Raw genomic sequence first — 19564 nt, 5'->3', positions numbered from 1 at the left:
TAGTGGATGATTAAGATTTTGACAGGAAGAGAGAGGAAGGCAGAGCATTTTAAGCAGAGGCCCTGGAGTCTGGCCAGACCTAGGAAGTGTGGTGGAGAGTGGCAGAGTGGCAAGAGATAGGGGAGAGACGCATCAAGGCCGGACTATTCAGGCCTCATTTGAAAAGCCATAGATTCAGTTGAAGGCAGCCAGCAAGGCCTTTTCTTAACAAACAGAGGACTGGAAACTTGCCTCATGCTTTGTACTGTTCAGCCCAGGGCCAAAATGGTAGAATCATTTTAAACTAAGTTTCTAGGTGGAGAGAGAAACATTTAAAGTAACTAAGTCTTCAGGAGTAAAACTAGGTAGGAGGCCCGAGTGAAATTATTTTGCTTGCTTTGCCAGAAAAGAAATCCTTGCCATGGGATTGTACCAAATCCACAGAGGATTTCCTTTCTTCCGCTGAGGCCTCCTAATGGAAGTAGCTTTGAGAGTCTATTCTTGTCACAAATGTTGCATCACGAATTTCCAGACTTGAGAAAGACAGAGTGTAAGATTGCTTTGGTAGTGAGAGAGCTCTTCTGCTTCAGCCAGCCCGAATTTAAAGGAACAAAAGTGACCTCTAACATTTTGTAATGTAATTCTGATAATAGGCCAGAATAAATCATTGGTAGTGAAACCGAAGATACATCTTCAACCAACACTTACCATTTGGTTCTTCTCATCATTAGTTATTTTTGTGTGTGTAGAGAATTGTGATAATTTATACTGTTATTATTCCTCCTTCCAAACAGAAAATAACATTTATGTCCATGACTTACTGACATTTCAACAAATCACTACGGTTTCAAAGGCAAAGGGAGCCTCACTGTTCACATGTGACCTCCAGGTAAGTGTAGGCAAGATGAAATTTGACTTCATGTTTTAATAAATAGGGTCTTTCTTATATTATTCCTACCATTAGGTGGGAAGAATAACATTGATATGCGAACCCAGCAGAGACTCCAGAGAAAGTGTTTGATTTGGGATTGTATTAGAGAAATTTCCCCCTTTGTATGTGGTCTGAAGGGGAAACATTTGGGTTCCCCGTGTTTGTGCTAATTAGAGCACCAGACCAACTAACCCACGATTAAAAGCCTTTGCCATGGACAAACCATTAGTGGGGAAATCCAGACTTAACCAGTATCACGAACATAGCAATGGGACATTAAGTTGACCTTGTTCTGAACATATTATTGTATTCTTTGTCTATAGGGGTTTTTTGGTCATTTGAGAAAGACATTTCTTACTTGTGCCAATTCATCATCCTTACATTATTCAAAATCTACCTTACCCTTCTACTCAGCTTAGATCACTTTTTAGCCTTTGTGGTCTACATCGACAATGCATTGTTTTATGCTTAGACCTTTATCTTCTCCTCCCTCCTTAAAAGATTGAAAATGGCCACTGACACATGCTGATCCCTGACCAGCATGTATTGACAGCCATGAGTGAGAAACATTTAAGAAAAAAAGGAGTAAGCGGTTACATAGGTGAAGGCCTGCCCTGGGATTTTCCTGTGTGAATTATGAATGTCCTAGAGATTTGCTGGGGTTGGGGTCTTTGGCTAGCAGCCCTTGGGGAGGAAGTGCTCCTCAGCCTATTGTTTCTAAGAATGTCTTAGAAAAATGGTGTTCTTCTATTCAGTTTGTCTGGCAAGGGTGACTTTGTATTACAGGGGATTTTCAGATTAGTAGCCATTTCAAGGTAGAAAATCTTGAATTTAGCTGTCACTCAGTTATGGAGTCATCGCATACATATCCTCATTTGCTCCGGGTGTCTCTTCCCAGCACACTGAGACCGGTGAGGAGGTGCTGCGGATGTGTGTGGCCGTGAAAAAAAAGCTGCAGCTCTACTTCTGGAAGGACAGGGAATTCCATGAATTGCAGGTGAAGTCCAAAGCTTGAAAGGCTTCCTCTTCAGTAATACTGAAGGTCAGGGCCTTCAGTCTTGGAGCTCTGTCCGGATGAAGGCTCTGCCGTGAGTATAGGGGAGCCTGTTCACCGCCACTCGTTAGAGTCTCCTGGTCTTCAGAGGCAGTGGTAATCCAGTTCTGCAACGTTTATACAGACTGGTTTATTTCAAAGTGGGTTTCACCTTTTCTAAAGGCATCTAGTCATCCAGTTCATGGGTGACATAAATTTTTGTTACAGGTGGTTTCCCGGCCTTGCACTTACAGACTTGTGTTTAGATGAGAATGAGGGTGATTTTGCAGAGTGGAGGCAGAATAACAGGAAAGTCATAGTTTGTTGTTGTTGTTTTTTTTCTTTTAACGTCTTTCCATTTGAACTCTTGCTTTCTTTCTTCAGGGGGACTTTAGTGTACCAGATGTGCCCAAGTCCATGGCCTGGTGCGAAAATTCTATCTGTGTGGGTTTCAAGAGAGACTACTACCTAATAAGGGTAAAACTTATTCTTTTGCATATATCATCCATTTACCTGGGGGATAGGATCACGTGATTTGAACTACAGGTCAAGAGACTGCCTTAAGTGGTGTTTTGGCATAACAGGGTTTGTGTTTGTATGTTTGGTTATTTTTTTTTATGCTTCTCAGCATCTCTACAAATAGATGTCTGATGCCAGTCAGCATCAACTCTCAATTCTCTACATAATGAATTATCCATATCCTGTATCTAATTTTTGGAACAGATACTTAGGGCTGCTTGCCTCCGTTCAACAGCATTACCATGGAATGTCATCTTAAGGCTTCAGTGCTCAGGAATTATAAACTAATTTTAGTATTAAGTATTATTTTTTTAAGGATTTTGTTTATTTGTCAGAGAGAGAGAGAGCACAAGCAGAGGGAGAGGCAGGCAGAGGGAGAAGGAGAAGCAGGCTCCCCGCTGAGCAGGGAGCCCGATGTGGGACTTGGTCCCAGGACTCCGGGATCATGACCTGAGCCGAAGGCAGATGCTTAACCAGCTGAGCCACCCAGGCGCCCCGAGTATTAACTTAAGTATTTTTAAGACTTTGAGTTTCCTGCAACCCAAAATCTTTTAGTATATTTATTTTAAAAATTATTTTTACTTCTTTTTTAAATTTCAAAAGCCACATGTTAATATAAAAAATAAGGAAATATAAATAAGCAAGATAAAGGAAGTACAAATCACCTATAATCCCTTCACTCAGAAATAATCACCGTTAAACTTTCGGTAGATGAGCTTCCATCTATTTACAAAAATAGCATGTTATACACATTGTTTTATAACCTCTTTTTCTTAACCTAAGTGGTAAATATCCATGACATTGGTTTTTCTCCTCCATTATGCATACTGTATGTAGAATAGGTTGATATACCATGCATTTCATAGAATAATCCAAATTTCTTAGCCTTATACCCCTCTCATATTCCAGACTTGGCAATTCTAGAAGCCTTTCTCCCCCATCTCCATTTCTCCCCACTTCCCTACTCCCCACCGTGTTAGCTATTCATTATTTATCTAGTTAGTGTATTTGTTCTATATTTACATTGTTGGAATATCCTGATTTTATCAGCATCAGAGTTGCAAACTCATAGAGGAGTCGCTCCTCTCCAGCTGACTGATGAGCAGAGTAGCAGTGAGGCCTGTAGGTGCTGAAAGAAGTCTGTGAGGGCTGGGGATACAGAGCCAGAAGCTGGAGAGTAGGCTCTCTTTCCTCTGACTATCTTGAATGCTGCCACCCTCTTTTTGAGGATGGGAAATCTTGGTTTGGCCCAAGCTATTCAAAAATTATTCATTTAGATCAGACAGTAAAATTCATTCTTTTTGATGTACAGTTCCAATAGATGCTTAGAGTCACGTAACCACCACCACAATCAAGATTCCGAGCAGTTCCATCACTCAAAAAATGCCCTCATGCTGCCCCTTTGAAGTCAGCCTCTTTTCCTATGCCCCAGCTTCTAGTAATCACTGATCTGTTCTTCATCTCTTATAGTTTTGCCTTTTCCAGAATGTCATATAAATGGAATCGTACAGTATGTAGCCTTTTGAATATGGCTTCTTTCACTTAGCATAATGCATTTGACATCCATCTGTATTGTGTGTGTCATTATATTCTTTATGGCTGAGTAGTGGTCCATGGTATGGATATACTATGGTTTGTTAATCCATTCATCAGTTGAAGGACAAAGTTGTTTCCAATTTTTAGCCATTATGAATAAAGCTGCTATAAACATTTGCGTACAGGTTTTGGTGTAAACATAAGTTTTCATTTCTCTTCAGCAAGTGCCTAAGGAATGGGATTATTGGGTTGTATGGTAAGTATATATTTAACTTTAGAAGAAGCCAACAAACAAAATGGCTGTACCATTTTGCATTCTCACCAGCAGCGAATGAGAGTTCCAGTTGCTCTGCATCCTCGCCAGCACTTGACATTGTTAGTTGCCAGATTAGATGCTTGTCTCTGTGTTAGAGAAAAAGAGAACTGGTTCTATGTTGTGATGACAAAATTTGTCATAACAAACTCCATAATATTTCCTTATGCCAAACAAGGAATATTATTGGCTTCTGTAGGTTCGGGGTTTTATTTGGATTTTTCAGGCCGTGTTCATGCCTCTAGCAAGAGAACGCTGGTTGACTCACTTTGTGTCTTCCTATAGGTGGATGGAAAAGGGTCCATCAAAGAGCTCTTTCCAACAGGAAAACAGCTGGAGCCATTAGTTGCACCTCTGGCGGATGGAAAAGTGGCTGTGGGTCAGGATGATCTCACCGTGGTGCTCAATGAGGAGGGGATCTGCACACAGAAATGTGCCTTGAACTGGACAGACATACCAGTGGCCATGGGTGAGACCACCGTAGCGGCCATTTCCCACTGTGGGCTGGGGTTGTGTGTCATCCTTGCAGAATGGAATTCCGTTTATGGCTTTCACAGACTGTGGTTTATAATGTCATTTACTCTCAGTTCCCCTTCTTAGAAGTAGACAAATGTTTAAAGTTATTAAAAATGCGATACCCTGATTTTTGTAGGCAGCCAGGTTTTGCCCCAGAGGGGGAAAAATATAAACAGAATTATGTGTTTTAGGAAGTGATTGTCTATTGCCATATAGTTTTACTTCTGAGTCCTTTTTGTTTTACCTTCTTTGTAATGGTTTTATTGTGTCCTCTGCCAGATAGACTACATTTGGAAATTAGTGGCAATTCTTTCTTTATTCCTGTAATACATGTAACTGAGTATTGATGTGCTTTTGACGTGGTGGTTATTGCTTCTGTTGTTTTGTAGCTTGGAGGTGCAGATTGCATTTAGATGTCTCTGGCTGGCACATTAGGTGTTTCTGCTCCTACCCTGCCTCCAGCTCTCAGCAGTGGTATTGCCTGGAAGTGTGTGACCACCCTTGCAGCAATTCATTTTCAGTCAGAAGAGTGAGCATTTTAAAAATAGTTACTGCTGTGGAGTGGGGCATACAGACGTGCCATCTTTAAAGACTCTAGCTGGGGAGGTAAGGATAACATCTTGGATAAAGAGAGAAAACAAGGCACTGCTTAAGGTGTTAAATTGGATGAGTGGAGATTCGGCCGTTCAGAAAGTTCAACTTGCCAGTAAGAAGTTTCATTACATAGGTAAGATTGGACTAGACCAGGCAGGGAGTTTAGGACTTGGCTTGAAGAAAAATTCCTTTCATTCTAGGCAGAAAACAATAGTTCGAAAAATGATTGGAAATGCTCATTTGTGACAGAGCATTACAGAGAATGACCTGGTTAAAACAGGTGGTGTGAATTACGGAGGAGTAAGGGTAGGGCCGGTTGTTAGAGGCCCATGCAAAGGTCTGAGATGCCAGTAGATTCCCAACTGGTAGAATGTTTGGTAAAAGCATCATGTTCTAGGGTAATTATTCTGGTGGTGGTTAGAGATGAACAGATCAGAAGGAAGAAAAGTCAAAAGGACAGTATTTTGTAAGGCCCAAGATTATGTATATTAACAAGTTGGAGGGGCTAAGAGCTTCATGAAAAGCTTCATGGTGCTCTGGGGGGCGCTTCATCAATTCCCTACGGTAGAATTGATGAAGATGTGTGTAATATGCTTGAACTATGCTTCCTATTCCCTAGTGTGAGAGTTCCTGTTTTCAAACCTTTGTTAGTGCCCAGTGCCTTTGGCAGTGTTTCTCAAAAACGTTTCCGTGCCTTAACATACTGAGGGAGGAAGAGGGCGTTCTTTCTAGGTAGGGTGGGAGAACCACCATCTGACAGGATGAAGACTAAACTTCTTCAGTGGTGTGCATTTTAAACTTCATTTTTACTCACGCTCTCAACTGAACCACTTCACCCAGACTCCATTCGTCTTGGACTCCCCTCACCGAGCCATCATCACCTGTGCTCTTGCCTCTTCTTTTCTTCTCTGCCCAGCACTGTCCTGCTCACGTGACAAGGCCCTGTTCAGTGGCGCTTCCTCTGTGAAGTCTTCTCCGACGCGCAGGCAGAGTGAATCACTTCCCCCGTGGTGCTTCCAAAGCCCTTTCAGGTTTCTCTGTCATGGCCCCCACACTGTCCCACTGGATGCAGTGAGTCGTCTGTCTCCTCTGTGTAGGAGCTCTGTGAGGTCTGGACGTATGTCTTGATCCACTTGGAGTAGGGCCCGTAACATAGCCTTTTAGGAAATGCTTGCTGAATGGATGAATCACTGTCATTGTCGGCCATTTATTAGACGCCTGCTGTATACCTGCCACTCTGCCAAGTTTTGAAGATACAGAGATCCAGACCAACTCTGTTGTCAAAGAGTTGGGGAGACCGGACCATGATACAATATGACAACCAAAAGCCTTTCTATTATAGATTACCTTTTTTTATTAAATTAGACCTTATTAAAGTGGGCCAGATTAAAGGAGAGAGAAATTTTACATATTTATACAGATTAACAATAAAGGGGATTATACTAGTTTTTAAGAATGAGGCCAGCATAAAAAGAGAAGTAAAAAATCCAATACCAAACAACATGTTTTTTAATTTAATTTTTTTAGAAGATGAAAAATACTAGCGTAGTAACAGCAGTAGCATTCAAAGTGATGGAAATATTAGGCCAGTTCCCTTCTGGCTTTAAAATTTTTACTGTATAAACTGCATATATACTATGAAAAATTTTTTGTCAGAAAATAAATGACAAAAATAAATCCATAGCAAATTAGCCACACTAAGAAACTATGAATATAGTCTTTGAGGTTAAGTTTCTATATGATGATTATGCATCTAGTGGTTCATTTTTATTTTTTTTCCCTTTAAAAAATTTTCTATTTTAATTGTGGTAAAAAAAAAAAAACAAGATCTATCATCATCTTTACCATTACATTCTATTACAGTTCAGTAGTTTTGCGTATTCACATTGTCCATGCAACAGATTTCAAGACTTTCTCATCTTGCGGCAGTAAAACTCCATATCTATTAACAAGCCTTTTCTCCCTCCCCTGGCCCTTCTACTTTCTGTTTCCATGATTGGACCTCATATAAGTGGTAGAAAACTGCCACACTGAGAATGCCAACCAGCTGCTTTCTTTGTGACCCATTAAGCATCGGGTGGAGTTTTGCATCTTTTCCCTGTGAAAATCTCAAGCAACAATAACCTTTGCCAGAAATGTGGAACTCTCTTTAGCCTCATTTTAGGGAAAAAAGAAGTTGCCTTCCTCTTGCCCTTCCCAAGAGAATGAAAGAAGAGGTCATGTAACCTTCTCCCACTGATGCGTTGTTAGGGGCAGCTGCAGCTGCCCTTTCTTTGCCTTGGTTTTGTGACTGATGAGAAAGGGAGTAGGTGAAGCTTTCACCTGATGGTAGGAGTGGGATCAGGTCACTCTCAGCAAAGCTGGATACATCCTTCTTGTGCACGAGATTTCTCTTAGCGTCACTTGGACAAAACAAATTTTTTTTTTTTCCCTTTGGATACCACAGCGTAGGATCCTGGCTTGGCATTTGAGTAGTGGACTATTTGGAGATCCCATCTGAATGCAGCTTAGAAATGGGAAACTGAAGCAATCCGTAAACCTAAAGCCTTAGACCAGATCTATAACTCAAAGTGTTCTTTCTTGTACAGAGCACCAGCCTCCCTACATCGTTGCAGTTTTACCTCGATATGTGGAGATCCGAACATTTGAACCAAGGCTTCTGGTCCAGAGCATTGAATTGCAAAGGCCCCGCTTCATTACCTCGGGAGGGTAAGGAATTTCTTTTTTTACTATAGCTGCCATATTATTGCAGAGCTTTTAAAATCACCTGTGTCATCATAAAGCCTGTGCTCTTTTGCTAATATTCTTATTCCTGCCTCCAGATCAAACATTATCTATGTGGCCAGCAATCATTTTGTTTGGAGACTCATTCCTGTCCCCATGGCAACCCAAATCCAACAGCTTCTCCAGGACAAGCAGTTTGAATTGGCTCTACAACTCGCAGTAAGTACTATTTCTGAGATTTGGATGTGAGTCTGCCTTCCTCATTGTTCTCCAAAGCAAGTGATTTTGGTTTAGATGTTTATATTTAGTTTGGACTGGTAAAATAAGCACAGAGCTGCGAGTTAAGGGACTTGGATTCAGGGTCTGACTCTGCCATAAAATACCTATATAACTCTAAATAATTTCACTTTTTCAGATGGTTTATCTGTCAAATGTAGAATGAATGCCAATTATAATAATAGTATCTCCTAGAATTTAGAAGACAATAAAATAATTTAATAGATATGATATAGCCTTGAATTTAATAGCCTTGAAAAATTAGACAGTGCAAGCATTAAAATAACAATCCTAAAAAAATAAAATAAAGAACAGTCATAATGTAAGATTATAGTCTGATTGAATGCAACAACTAGAGGGCTTTTCAGAATTCCTTTCAACAGTAGATCCCTGTCTTTGGATAAGCAGGCCTTCTTCAGGTTTCTGAAACCACCTCGAGTTGCTGCACTGGGGGGCTGCACTCTTATATTTATGGCTGCCACTCTCCTTGAATGTTAGAATGGAATGTTGTTCACAGCCAAGTAGTGCCCATGCTTTTGCTTTGGCGGTTCTCTCATTGCCAACACACTTCGTGGAGACTGACTTCTGAGACTTGTCTTGTTCTTTTAAATATCCCCAGTGGTGATTATTGTCTGTAGAGAGTGGATTTGATTTTAGGAAACAACCAAAGGTCATTCTGATCCTAGACCTTGAACTAGACAGTGCTAATTTAGTAAAAGAGAAGAGATTTTTATGAAGATAATATTTAAAAAGCTTAGTTTTTAGAGTATTTTGTAAATTATTTCTGAGAGGAAAGCAGTGATCATAAATTTTGGAATTTATGTTTATAGTCACATGTGTTAGATAACTTTTGTTTTTTGGGTTTTTTTTGTTTTGTTTTTTTAAAGATTTTTTTATTTATTTGACAGAGACACAGCGAGAGAGGGAACACAAGCAGGGGGAGTGGGAGAGGGAGAAGCAGGCTTCCCGCCAAGCAGGGAGCCTGATGCAAGGCTCGATCCCAGGACCCTGGGATCATAATCTGAGCCGAAGGCAGACGCTTAGTGACTGAGCCACCCAGGTGCCCCTGATAGATACTTTTGAAGGGCAGTATTTATCTTGGATATATACATTTTGGATTTAAAACAAAAATCCAGTCTTAATAGTTAGAAATATTTAATATCCCATAAAGATTGTGTTTTTCTTGGGGCATTTAATTTCAGCATCTTACTACTTTATTTTTATTTTTTTGTCACTCATGCATTGCCCTAAATTATTTTATTTTCATTTTTAAAATAATAAATACCCATGAACCCACATCCTACCCAAGAAAAATAGCTTACATAACCTATATGTTCCTCTCCATCTCATTCTTCTGCCTCCCCTCCAGACAAGCCATCATCCTAAATTTGTGTTTATTGTGCCCTTTAAAAATGTATTTCTTGTTGAAAAATCTCAAATCAACAACCTAGCCTTACACCTAAAAGAGCTAGAAAAACAACAAACAAAACTCCAAACCAGCAGAAGGAAGGAAATAATAAAGATTAGAGCAGAAATAAGTGAAATAGAAACAAAACAATACAGTAAACAAATTAATGAAATCAGGAGCTAGTTCTTTGAAAAGATCAACAAAATTGGTAATAGCCAATTTAGCCAGACTCATCAAAAAAGAGAGGACTCAAACAACATTAGAAATGAAAGAGGAGAAATTGACACTACAGAAATACAAAGAGGATTATAAGAGAATATTATGAAAAATTATATACCAACAAATTGGACAACCTAGAAGATATAAATAAATTCCTAGAAACATATAACTTCCCAAAACTGAATCAAGAAGAAATAGAAAATTTGAACAGACTGATTACCAGCAATGAAATTGAATCAGTAATCAAAAAACTCCCGAAAAACAAAAGTCCGGGACCAGATGGCTTCACAGGTGAATTCTACCAAACATTTAAAGAAGAGTTAATGCCTATTCTTCTCAAACTATTCCAAAAAATAGAAGAGGAAGGAAAGCTTCCAAATTCCTTCTATGAGGCCAGCATTACCCTGATACCAAAACCAGATAAAGACACTACAAAAAAAAAAAACTACAGTATCCCTGGGTCAATATCCCTGATGAACATAGATGGAAAAATCCTCAATAAAATACTTCCTAACTGAATCCCAACAGTACATTAAAAAAATCATTCACCACAATCAGGTGGGATTTCTTCCTGGGTTGCAAGGGTGGTTCTGTATTTGCAAATCAGTCAACCTGATACATCACATCAATAAGAGAAAGGATAAAAACCATAATGATCATTTCAGTAGACACAGAAAAAGCTTTGGACAAAATACAACATCTATTCATGATAAAACCCTCAACAAAGTAGGTTTAGAGGGAATATACTTCAACATAATAAAGGCCATATATGAAAAACCCACAGCTAATATCATCCTAAATGGGGAAAACTGAGAACCTTTCCCCTAAGGTCAGGAACAAGATAAAGATGTCCACTTTAACCACTTTTATTCAACATAGTACTGGAAGTGCTAGCCACAGTAGTTGGACAACAAAAAGAAATAAAAGGCATCCAAATCAGTAAGGAAGAAGTAAAACTATCCCTATTTGCAGATGGCATGATACTATATATAGAAAACCCAAAAGACTCCACCAAAAAACTGCTAGAACTGATAAATGAATTCACTAAAGTCACAGGATACAAAATCAATCTACAGAAATCTGTTGCATTTCTATACACTAACAATGAAATAGTGGAAAGAGAAATTAAGAAAACTATCCCATTTACAATTGCACCAAAAAGAATAAAATACTTAGGAATAAACTTACCCAAGGAGGTGAAAGACCTGTACTCTGAAAACATTGATGAAAAATTGAAGATGATACAAATGGAAAGATAGCTCATGCCAATGACTGGAAGAATTAATATTGTTCAAATCTCCATACTACCAAAAGCAATCTATAGATTCAGTGCAATCCCTATCAAAATGCCAAGAGCATTTTTCACAGAACTATAACAGTACTAAAATTTATATGTAACCCACAAAAGACCCCAAATACCCAAAACAATCTTGAGAAAGAAAAACAAAGCTGGAGGGGAGGTATCACAATACCAGATTTCAAGATACACTGTAAAGCTGTAGGAATCAAAACAGTATGGTACTGGCAGAAAAATGGACACAAAGGTCAATGAAACAGAATAGCTCAGAAATAAACCCATGATTATATGGTTAATTAATCTGCAACAAAGGAGGCAAGAATATACAATGGGTAAAAAAATCTCTTCAAAAATGGTATTGGGAAAACTGGACAGCAGTATACAAAAGAATGAAACTGGATCACTTTTTTGCACCATACACAAAAATAAACTCAAAATAGATGAAAGACCTAAAGGTGAGACCTGAAACCATCAAAATCATAGAAGAGAACACAGGCAGTAAGTTCTCTGATACGGGCAATAGCAGCATTTTTCTAGATATATCTCCTCAGGCAAGGGTAACAAAAGCAAAAATAAAGTATTGGGACTACATCAAAATAAAAAGCTTCTGCACAGCAAAGGAAACCATCAACAAAACTAAAAGACAACCTATGGAATGGTAGAAGATATTTACAAATGATATATTCAATAAAGGGTTAGTATCCAAAATACGTAAAGAACTTGTAACACTGCACATTCAGAAAGCAAATAATCCAATTACAAAATGGGCAGAAGATATGAACAGAGATTTCTCCAAAGAAAGCCATACAGATAGCCAACAGACACATGAAAAAATGCTCAACATCCCTCATCATCAGGGAAATGCAAATCAAAACCACAATGAAAGGTGGAGGCAAGATGGCAGAGAAGGGGACCCTGTTTCAACTAGTCCCCAGAATTTAGCTGGATATCTATCAAACCATTTTGAACACCCATGAAAAATCAGCCTGAGATGTAAGAATATATATCTGGATCTCTACAAGCAGAAAAGCAACTGCCGGGGCGCCTGGGTGGCTCAGTCGGTTAACCGTCTGCCTTCGGCTCAGGTCATGATCCCAGGGTCCTGGGATCGAGCCCCACATCGGGCTCCTGGCTCAGTGAGGAGCCTGCTTCTCCCTCTCCCTCTGCCTCTCTCCCTGCTCATGCTCTCTCTCTGTCTCTGTATCTCTGTGTCTCAAATGAATAAATAAAAAAATCTTAAAAAAAAAAAAAAAGAAAAGCAACTGCCTTTGGCAAGGTAAACCGTGGGGAGTCGTGAAACTGTGGGGAGATATCAGAAGATAAACAGAAGGGGGAGGGAGCTGCCAAAACCACAGTGAGATACACCTCATGCCTGTCAGAATGGCTAAAATAAAAAACACGAGGAACAACAAGTGTTGGCGAGGATGTGGAGAAAAAGGAACCCTTATGAACTGTGGGCGGGAATGCAAACTGGTGCAGCTACTGTGGAAAACAATATGGAGGTTTCTTAAAAAATTAAAAAAAGAATTACCATATGATCCAGTAATTCCACTACTGGGTATTTACCCAAAGAATACAAAAACACTAATTCAAAAAGATATATGTACCCCTAAGCTTATTGCAGCATTATTTACAATAGCCAAGATACGGAAGCAACATAAGTGTCCATCAATAGATGAATATATAAAGAAGAGCTGATGTATATATATATATATATATACATCAGCTCTTCTTTATATATATATATATATATATATATATATTACTGATATCAAATCAGTAATATGGAATATTACTCAGCCATAAAAAAAGAATGAAATCCTGCCATTTGCAACAACATGAATGGAGCTAGAGGGTATAATGCTAAGTGAAATCAGTCAGAGAAAGGCAAATACCATACGATTTCACTCATATGGAATTTAAGAAACAAAAGGACAAAAAAGACAAACCACAAAAGCAGACTCTTAACATACCAGAGGGGAGGTGGTGGGGGATGGGGGAAATAGGTGCTGGGGATTAAGGCGTGCCCTTGTGATGATGTATGTAAGTGTGGAGTCACTGCAGTGTACACCTGAAACTAATATAACACTATGTTAATTATACTGGAATTAATAAGTTTTAAAAGGTTGTTTTTTGTTAACCATTTACATATATATGTGTGCTTGAATATGTTATTTAGTTTTGAACTTTAAAGGGTGTCATGCAGCACATAGCTTTTTTAGTATCTGTTTTTCTTCACAGGAAGGTCTTGGGTGTTTTCAGTGATCTTCCTGCTGCAGGTTGTGTGTTTAATCTTTGGTAGAGAAGGTGGAAGTGGGTTTCCATTTTTCCCTTCTCTTTTCTAGACTTGTACTTACTAGGTGTTCGTGCTATGATGAAAGAAGGTTGGTTGATACCATCTTAGCTCTTTAGGAACCTGTCTTTTATTTAAATAAATCAAAGAATATACATGAAACTTTCAGAGGGCAAGTACATATTAAACTTTGCCATTGACAAAATGTGGAGCAAAATTTTAGCCAGGGGACAGTTCCCTGTGGGCTAGGCAGGACATCCCGGGGTTGGACCCTTTCTGAATAGGTGAGATCAGGATCAGATGGGGAAACAGGGAGGAGTAAGAGCCTGAGGAAGTTAAAGAAGTGAAAACAAGTGTAGAAATGGCTTGGAGCTCATCCTGACTGGAGTGGAGGGTGATGCTTGAGCATCTGGGAATAAGCTAGAGAAGAAAGCTGTGCCGGTTCTGAAAACCTGTAAAGCACCAAGAGGGCTTAGACAGGGTGTGGCCCTGTGGTGATGGTGGTCTGGAGTGGGGTGATGGCAACAGAACAGGAAAGGAAAAGAAGGGAAGAAATGGAAAAAAATTTTGAAGGAAGAAATTAAATGTAGTAAAGATTGGTTAAAAAGAATATAAGGGGAATAAAAGGTTATAAGGAAGAAACAAAGATAATAAATAGCTGCATTAATTTAGCTCTTACTGTGAACAGGACCTTGCCCAGCTGTGCCAGTGACATTAAATGCCCTGCATTCTGTCCTCACTCACCGTGTTTTTAGTTTTGATTTTTCTGTGTTTTTAAACTAAACTCTAGACTTTATTCAGATTTCACCAGTTTTTCCATTAGTTAATGCCTTTTTTCTTTTCCAGTTTCAAATCCAGAAATTACATTGTATTTAGTTGGTCTGTGTCCTTAGTGTTGTCTGATGTATGACAGTTTCTTTTTTTTGTTGTTTTAGTATTTTTTATTTATTTATTTGACCGAGAGAGACACCGTGAAAGAGAGAGCACAAGCAGGGGGAGTGGGAGAGGGATAAGCAGGCTTTCCGCTGAGCAGGGAGCCCGATGCGGGGCTCGATCCCAGGACCCTGGGACCATGACCTGAGCCGAAGGCAGGCGCTTAACGACTGAGCCATCCAGGCGCCCCTGTATGACAGTTTCTTACTCTTCCCTTGTTTTTTGTGACCTTGACCGTTTTCAGGGGTGCTGCTGAGATATTTTGTAGAAACGCTGTTGCATTTTAATTGCAGAGTTTCTTCTCAGTCTTGTGGTTAGATTGTCAGGACAGTCTATCAGGGCAGATGCCACGTGGCTTGTCTTGTACAGTTTGGCATGCGGACCTCCTATGATGTTGTCTGATCCCTAGTATATACTGAATAAATATTTGTTGAATGAATGCGCTCTTACCTGTTCTACTCTCTTACTTAGGAAATGAAAGATGATTCCGACAGTGAAAAGCAGCAACAGATCCATCACATCAAGAACTTGTATGCCTTCAACCTCTTCTGCCAGAAGCGTTTTGATGAGTCCATGCAGGTCTTTGCTAAGCTTGGCACAGGTAACACATGGGTTTGGCCTTGGATGGACCTCATGGAGGGAGGGGAAACTGGAAAGGATGGGAGAAATGGTACTAGACATCTGAAACTGGGACTAGTTTCTGCTCATTTCAATTGATCCTTGTGCCTCACAGGATCTTGTGGGTGGCCACAGTGTTCTATATTTACAGTCCTTATCTTGTGTAACTGGTCTCACCCATAAACACAGACTTCTAATATCCCTTTATTTACTTACAGTAGAGAGGTGAGATCTCTTTCCAGTGGCTAGAATATTCATACATGGCACCCAAGGCACTCTTCTGTACGTATATCAAGGTGCAGGCATTTTTGCTATGAGGCCTTGAATGTGGTCCTGGAAAACCTTATATTCTATAATAAGTACTCTTGGGAAATAACAGGGCTTATGGGAGAAATGAGGTTGGGGCAGACCACTCAAGGCATAGGCAGCTTGGTAAGTGGAACACTAATTAAAACAATAGCTGTCCTACTAACGTTAAATCCCCACTGTTTTTGGTACTCAGCATGGTAGTGCTTTGCAGTCTTGAACTCTGAGGCTATGCTTTCTCCTTTGAGATACAAATCTTTGAGAATATTTGCTTCTAATAGAAACTAGTTTCATCAAAATAAAAAGTCTGATCCTGGGTATAGACTTCTTTATGAGACCCCCCAAAAAATGAATGTGGGGGGAACATCTTTGCTTTATTTATACTCTCAGCTTTTCCAGGTGGTTTAACTTAATAGAAAGTATAGTGGATTTTGAAGCTACTAACCAGCCAGCCACTCCTTGCAGTAGAAGAGGTCACTTCTGTTTCAGTTCTTTTCTTTAGGTCTCCCTGTATAGGTAAGGCTTTTTCTTTAATTGTGAGGAAGCTTGGGTGCCTGGGTGGCTCAGTTGTTAAGCGCCTGCCTTCTGCTCAGGTCATGATCCCGGGGTCCTGGGATCGGGTCCTGCATCGGGCTCCCTGCTCCGTGGGGAGCTTGCTCCTCCCTCTCCCACTTCCCCTGCTTGGGTTCCCTCTCTCGCTGTCTCTCTCTCTGTCAAATAAAGGGATAAAATCTTAAAAAAAAAAAAAATTGTGAGGAAGCTTGCCCGCTTGGTCACTTTAAAACATTAACAAGCTGGGGAAATTTGCATACAAATCAACACAACTTTTTGTTGTTGTTGTTATAAGATTTTATTTACTGGAGAGAGAGAGAGCACAGAGCATACAGAGAGCACAGAGGGAGAGGGAGAAGCAGACTTCCCGCTGAGCAGGGTATCTGATGTGGGGCTCAGTCCCAGGACCCTGGGATCATGACCTGAGCCAAAGGCAGATACTTAACCAACTGAGCCACTCAGGTGCCCCCCAACACAACTTTTGCCTCATAATGATAATATTATCCCACTTATGAACTGTGTTAACTAATTCATATGAAAGAAACTCAGGTTGTAGCAGAACAGAGCATACCTGGGATGCCAAGTCAGAAGACTGCTTTCGGAGGCATGGAATAGGAGCAAAAGGAAATTTTGTAGAGGGATGTTTCTTCTGAGCCAGAGGGAGGCCGGGCTTCAGAGAACAGTCTCAGACAGCTGGAATGTCATACTACCAGGCCCAGTGTCCTTTGATCCCCCTAGTGTAGGATGGACTGGGCCCAGGTTTGCTTTTCCTGCGTCTCACTTTACTGTGTTCCACAGATAGGTTTCTTATAAGGGTGGCCTATTTCTACCCCTTGTGAGTGAGAAAGAAGCTCTGTCTGCTCCCACTGGGGACATAGGGCCTGTGAGTAGACTTTATCAAGTTTGTAAACCACCCTAGACTTGATATAAAATTTTTTTCATACGTGTGTTTTTCTAGAGAGAGGATTAGTATGTTTGATCACATCCTCTGATGTCTTAGATCCTAAAAATGTTTAAGAACCAATATTTTAGGTTATTTCCTTATGGCAACCTACAACTTGTACATAAAAAGCTCTAAGGCAAGATAGAAACGTAAGTACTATAGGTATTTGCACAAGGGCTTGATAAGAAGACACACTGCATTGAGACCATGGAGTTTTGTTGGAGTCTTGGTGGTTGAGCAGGATGTGTGGAATGGCAAGAATGTGAATAAGATAGTTTTTATATTTCTTTTTTTTTTTTTAACATTTTATTTATTTATTTGAGAGAGAGAGAGAGAGAGAGCACAAGCCAGGGGGTGGGTGCAGAGGAAGAGGGAGAAGAAGACTCCTCGCTGAGCAGGGGGCCCCACTTGGGGCTAGATCCCAGGACCCTGGGATCATGACCCGAGCCAAAGGCAGACGCTTAACTGACTGAGCCACCCAGTTGCCCCAGTTTTTATATTTCTTGAAACCCATATTTAGATCTTGAAGTTGAGCCTTAAGACTATTGAATTTGTTCAGATACTATATTCATTACTTATTTAGTCAATAAAAATTTTATCAAGCTTCTACCATGCGTTGGAGACTATTCTGGGTACCAGGTAGTGGGGCTTATATTCTGTTGGAGAGGGGGCAGACAACCAAATAAATAAGCAAATTTATAATATATTGGGAAGTGGTAAATCCTAAGAAAAATAAAGCAGGGGAATGGGGATAAGGAGTACTGAAGATGAGAATTAGGATTACAATTTAAGATTAAATGGTCAGGGAAGGCATCTCTGAGAAGTTAGGGCCTGAAGGAAGCTTTTTAATGAACCGGGCAGGTGTCTGGGCAGGTGCACTGCAGGCCAAGGGAATGGCTAGTGCCAAGGTGGTGAGTTTGGAATGCTGCCTAGTGTGTTCCAGGAGCAGCCAGATCCATATGGCTAGAGCATAGTTGATCTGTATCCTTTGTTCTGCATAAGGAATATAATCCCATTGTGAATTTACCTGTCTGTATTACTGGGGATTCAATGTGTGGCATAATCCTGGACTTGGTGAACATGCGGGCCAAAGGGAAATCAGATAAGCGATGTCAGTGCCAGCTCTACCTTTGATCTTGGGCTTCATGGATAAATAAGACCTCTTATATGGCCACAAAGCGCTTGCATGTAAAACTATCAGTGAAATGTTGGAATAAGCGTCTCCAGGGTTGTGAAGTAAATCAGGAGTCTCAAGAGGAGGTGACCAGGCTCTGGAAGATAGAAGGAAAAGCAGAGTGTAAAGGAAGGGTGGTTGGCAAGAGGACTCAGTGGTGGCTGAGGGTCTTTGAGCCCCAGCCCAGTGTGATGTTGGTGGTGCTTGATAGGTCATATGAGAAAGAGATGTTGGGTCTAAATCTCAGAGGACCTTGAGTGCTGCAAGGGACTTTGGACTTTGTATTGTAGGCTTCAGGTGACATCACAAGGTTTTGAGTAGAGCGATGTGATTAAAGCCACATCTGTAGACACACACAGTGGTGCGGGAGCCTGGCAAAGCCTAGGCGAGGGCGGTGGATTCACTCTGGGCCCCCAGTGGTTGTCTGCGTTCCTCAGCCTGTGCTTCTGTGTGGCAGCCACACAGATCCGCCTGCTGTCCCTTTCAGCTTCCCAGGAGTGTCTGTTTCACATTATCATGGTTCTCAGGTTTTGAGGAACACAGTCTTCCTAGCTTGGCAGAAATACCGGGGTCAGACAAAGGTTTCTTGGGGATGATGTGGGTTCTGGAGGCTTCAAGGCAAGGCTGGGTAACATTTCTCTTCTGGTCTGCTTGCCTGGGGCTCAGCTCCTTCTAGAAGGGACATGGCCTCCTGGTCCTCCAACTTTTTTTTTTTTTAATTTTAATGAAAATAAAGTAATGCTGGGACAAAACATTTATTGAAGTGTTAAAGGAAAAAAAATTCACTCTAGATCTAGCCTTGACTCTCGTTTTGTCTCTTTTTCATCCAAGCTTTTTCACATGTGTACATCTCAATGTAATGATAATCATAACAGTATATGCTTTTATAGTTTTTGTTACTTAGAATTGTTACACTGTTTTTCCATGTTGCTGTGTGCCCTTCATAATTACAATTTGTAATGATTGCCTTATAGTCTCTTAGTTGAATAGACTATAGTTCTGCTGCTGAAGGAATTCCACAATTTTTCCAGAATTGCACTGTTACAAATAATGTTCATTACATGACCTGTTTATTCAGATGTGTCCCCCCCCCCCCCCCGCCTTTAGACTGTTTTCTTAGGGTAAGCTCCTAGAAGTGGGATTAGTGGGTCCAAGTGCCTTTTTCCTTATTGAGGTAGAGTATTTTTGCCTTGGCAGTCAGTGTAAGAGTGATTCAGTCTCATAATATTGCAAGCACTGGGTAGTATCATGTAAAAATTTTTTTTACTAATTAAATGTACTGCTTTGATTCTTAATGTAGCAGAATGTTTTCCCACTTATTTATATTATTTTCTTGTCAGTTGTTCATGTCTTTTGCCTGTTTATCAGATGAAATCTTTTTTTTTTTACCAATTTATGTT

At 40.2% G+C, this 19564-nt stretch overlaps 1 protein-coding gene across 2 annotated transcripts in view; it reads left to right on the top strand.

Moving 5' to 3' along the window:
* Nucleotides 1-19564, top strand: part of VPS39 (VPS39 subunit of HOPS complex) — a 48120-nt gene that overhangs the window by 12996 nt on the left and 15560 nt on the right. For both annotated transcript variants that reach the window (XM_021695611.2, XM_044918369.1), the window contains 7 exons: nucleotides 774-868; nucleotides 1809-1907; nucleotides 2328-2420; nucleotides 4597-4780; nucleotides 8010-8130; nucleotides 8244-8364; nucleotides 15043-15172. In XM_021695611.2, the coding sequence (XP_021551286.1) occupies nucleotides 774-868; nucleotides 1809-1907; nucleotides 2328-2420; nucleotides 4597-4780; nucleotides 8010-8130; nucleotides 8244-8364; nucleotides 15043-15172 (843 nt within the window). The remainder of the gene's footprint in view (nucleotides 1-773; nucleotides 869-1808; nucleotides 1908-2327; nucleotides 2421-4596; nucleotides 4781-8009; nucleotides 8131-8243; nucleotides 8365-15042; nucleotides 15173-19564) is intronic.

This window comes from Neomonachus schauinslandi, chromosome 9 (genome assembly GCF_002201575.2).
Source record: "Neomonachus schauinslandi chromosome 9, ASM220157v2, whole genome shotgun sequence".
Classification (NCBI taxonomy): Eukaryota; Metazoa; Chordata; class Mammalia; order Carnivora; family Phocidae; genus Neomonachus; species Neomonachus schauinslandi.
Note: the sequence above shows the minus strand (reverse complement) of the source record. Positions and strands in the feature narration are given on the sequence as shown.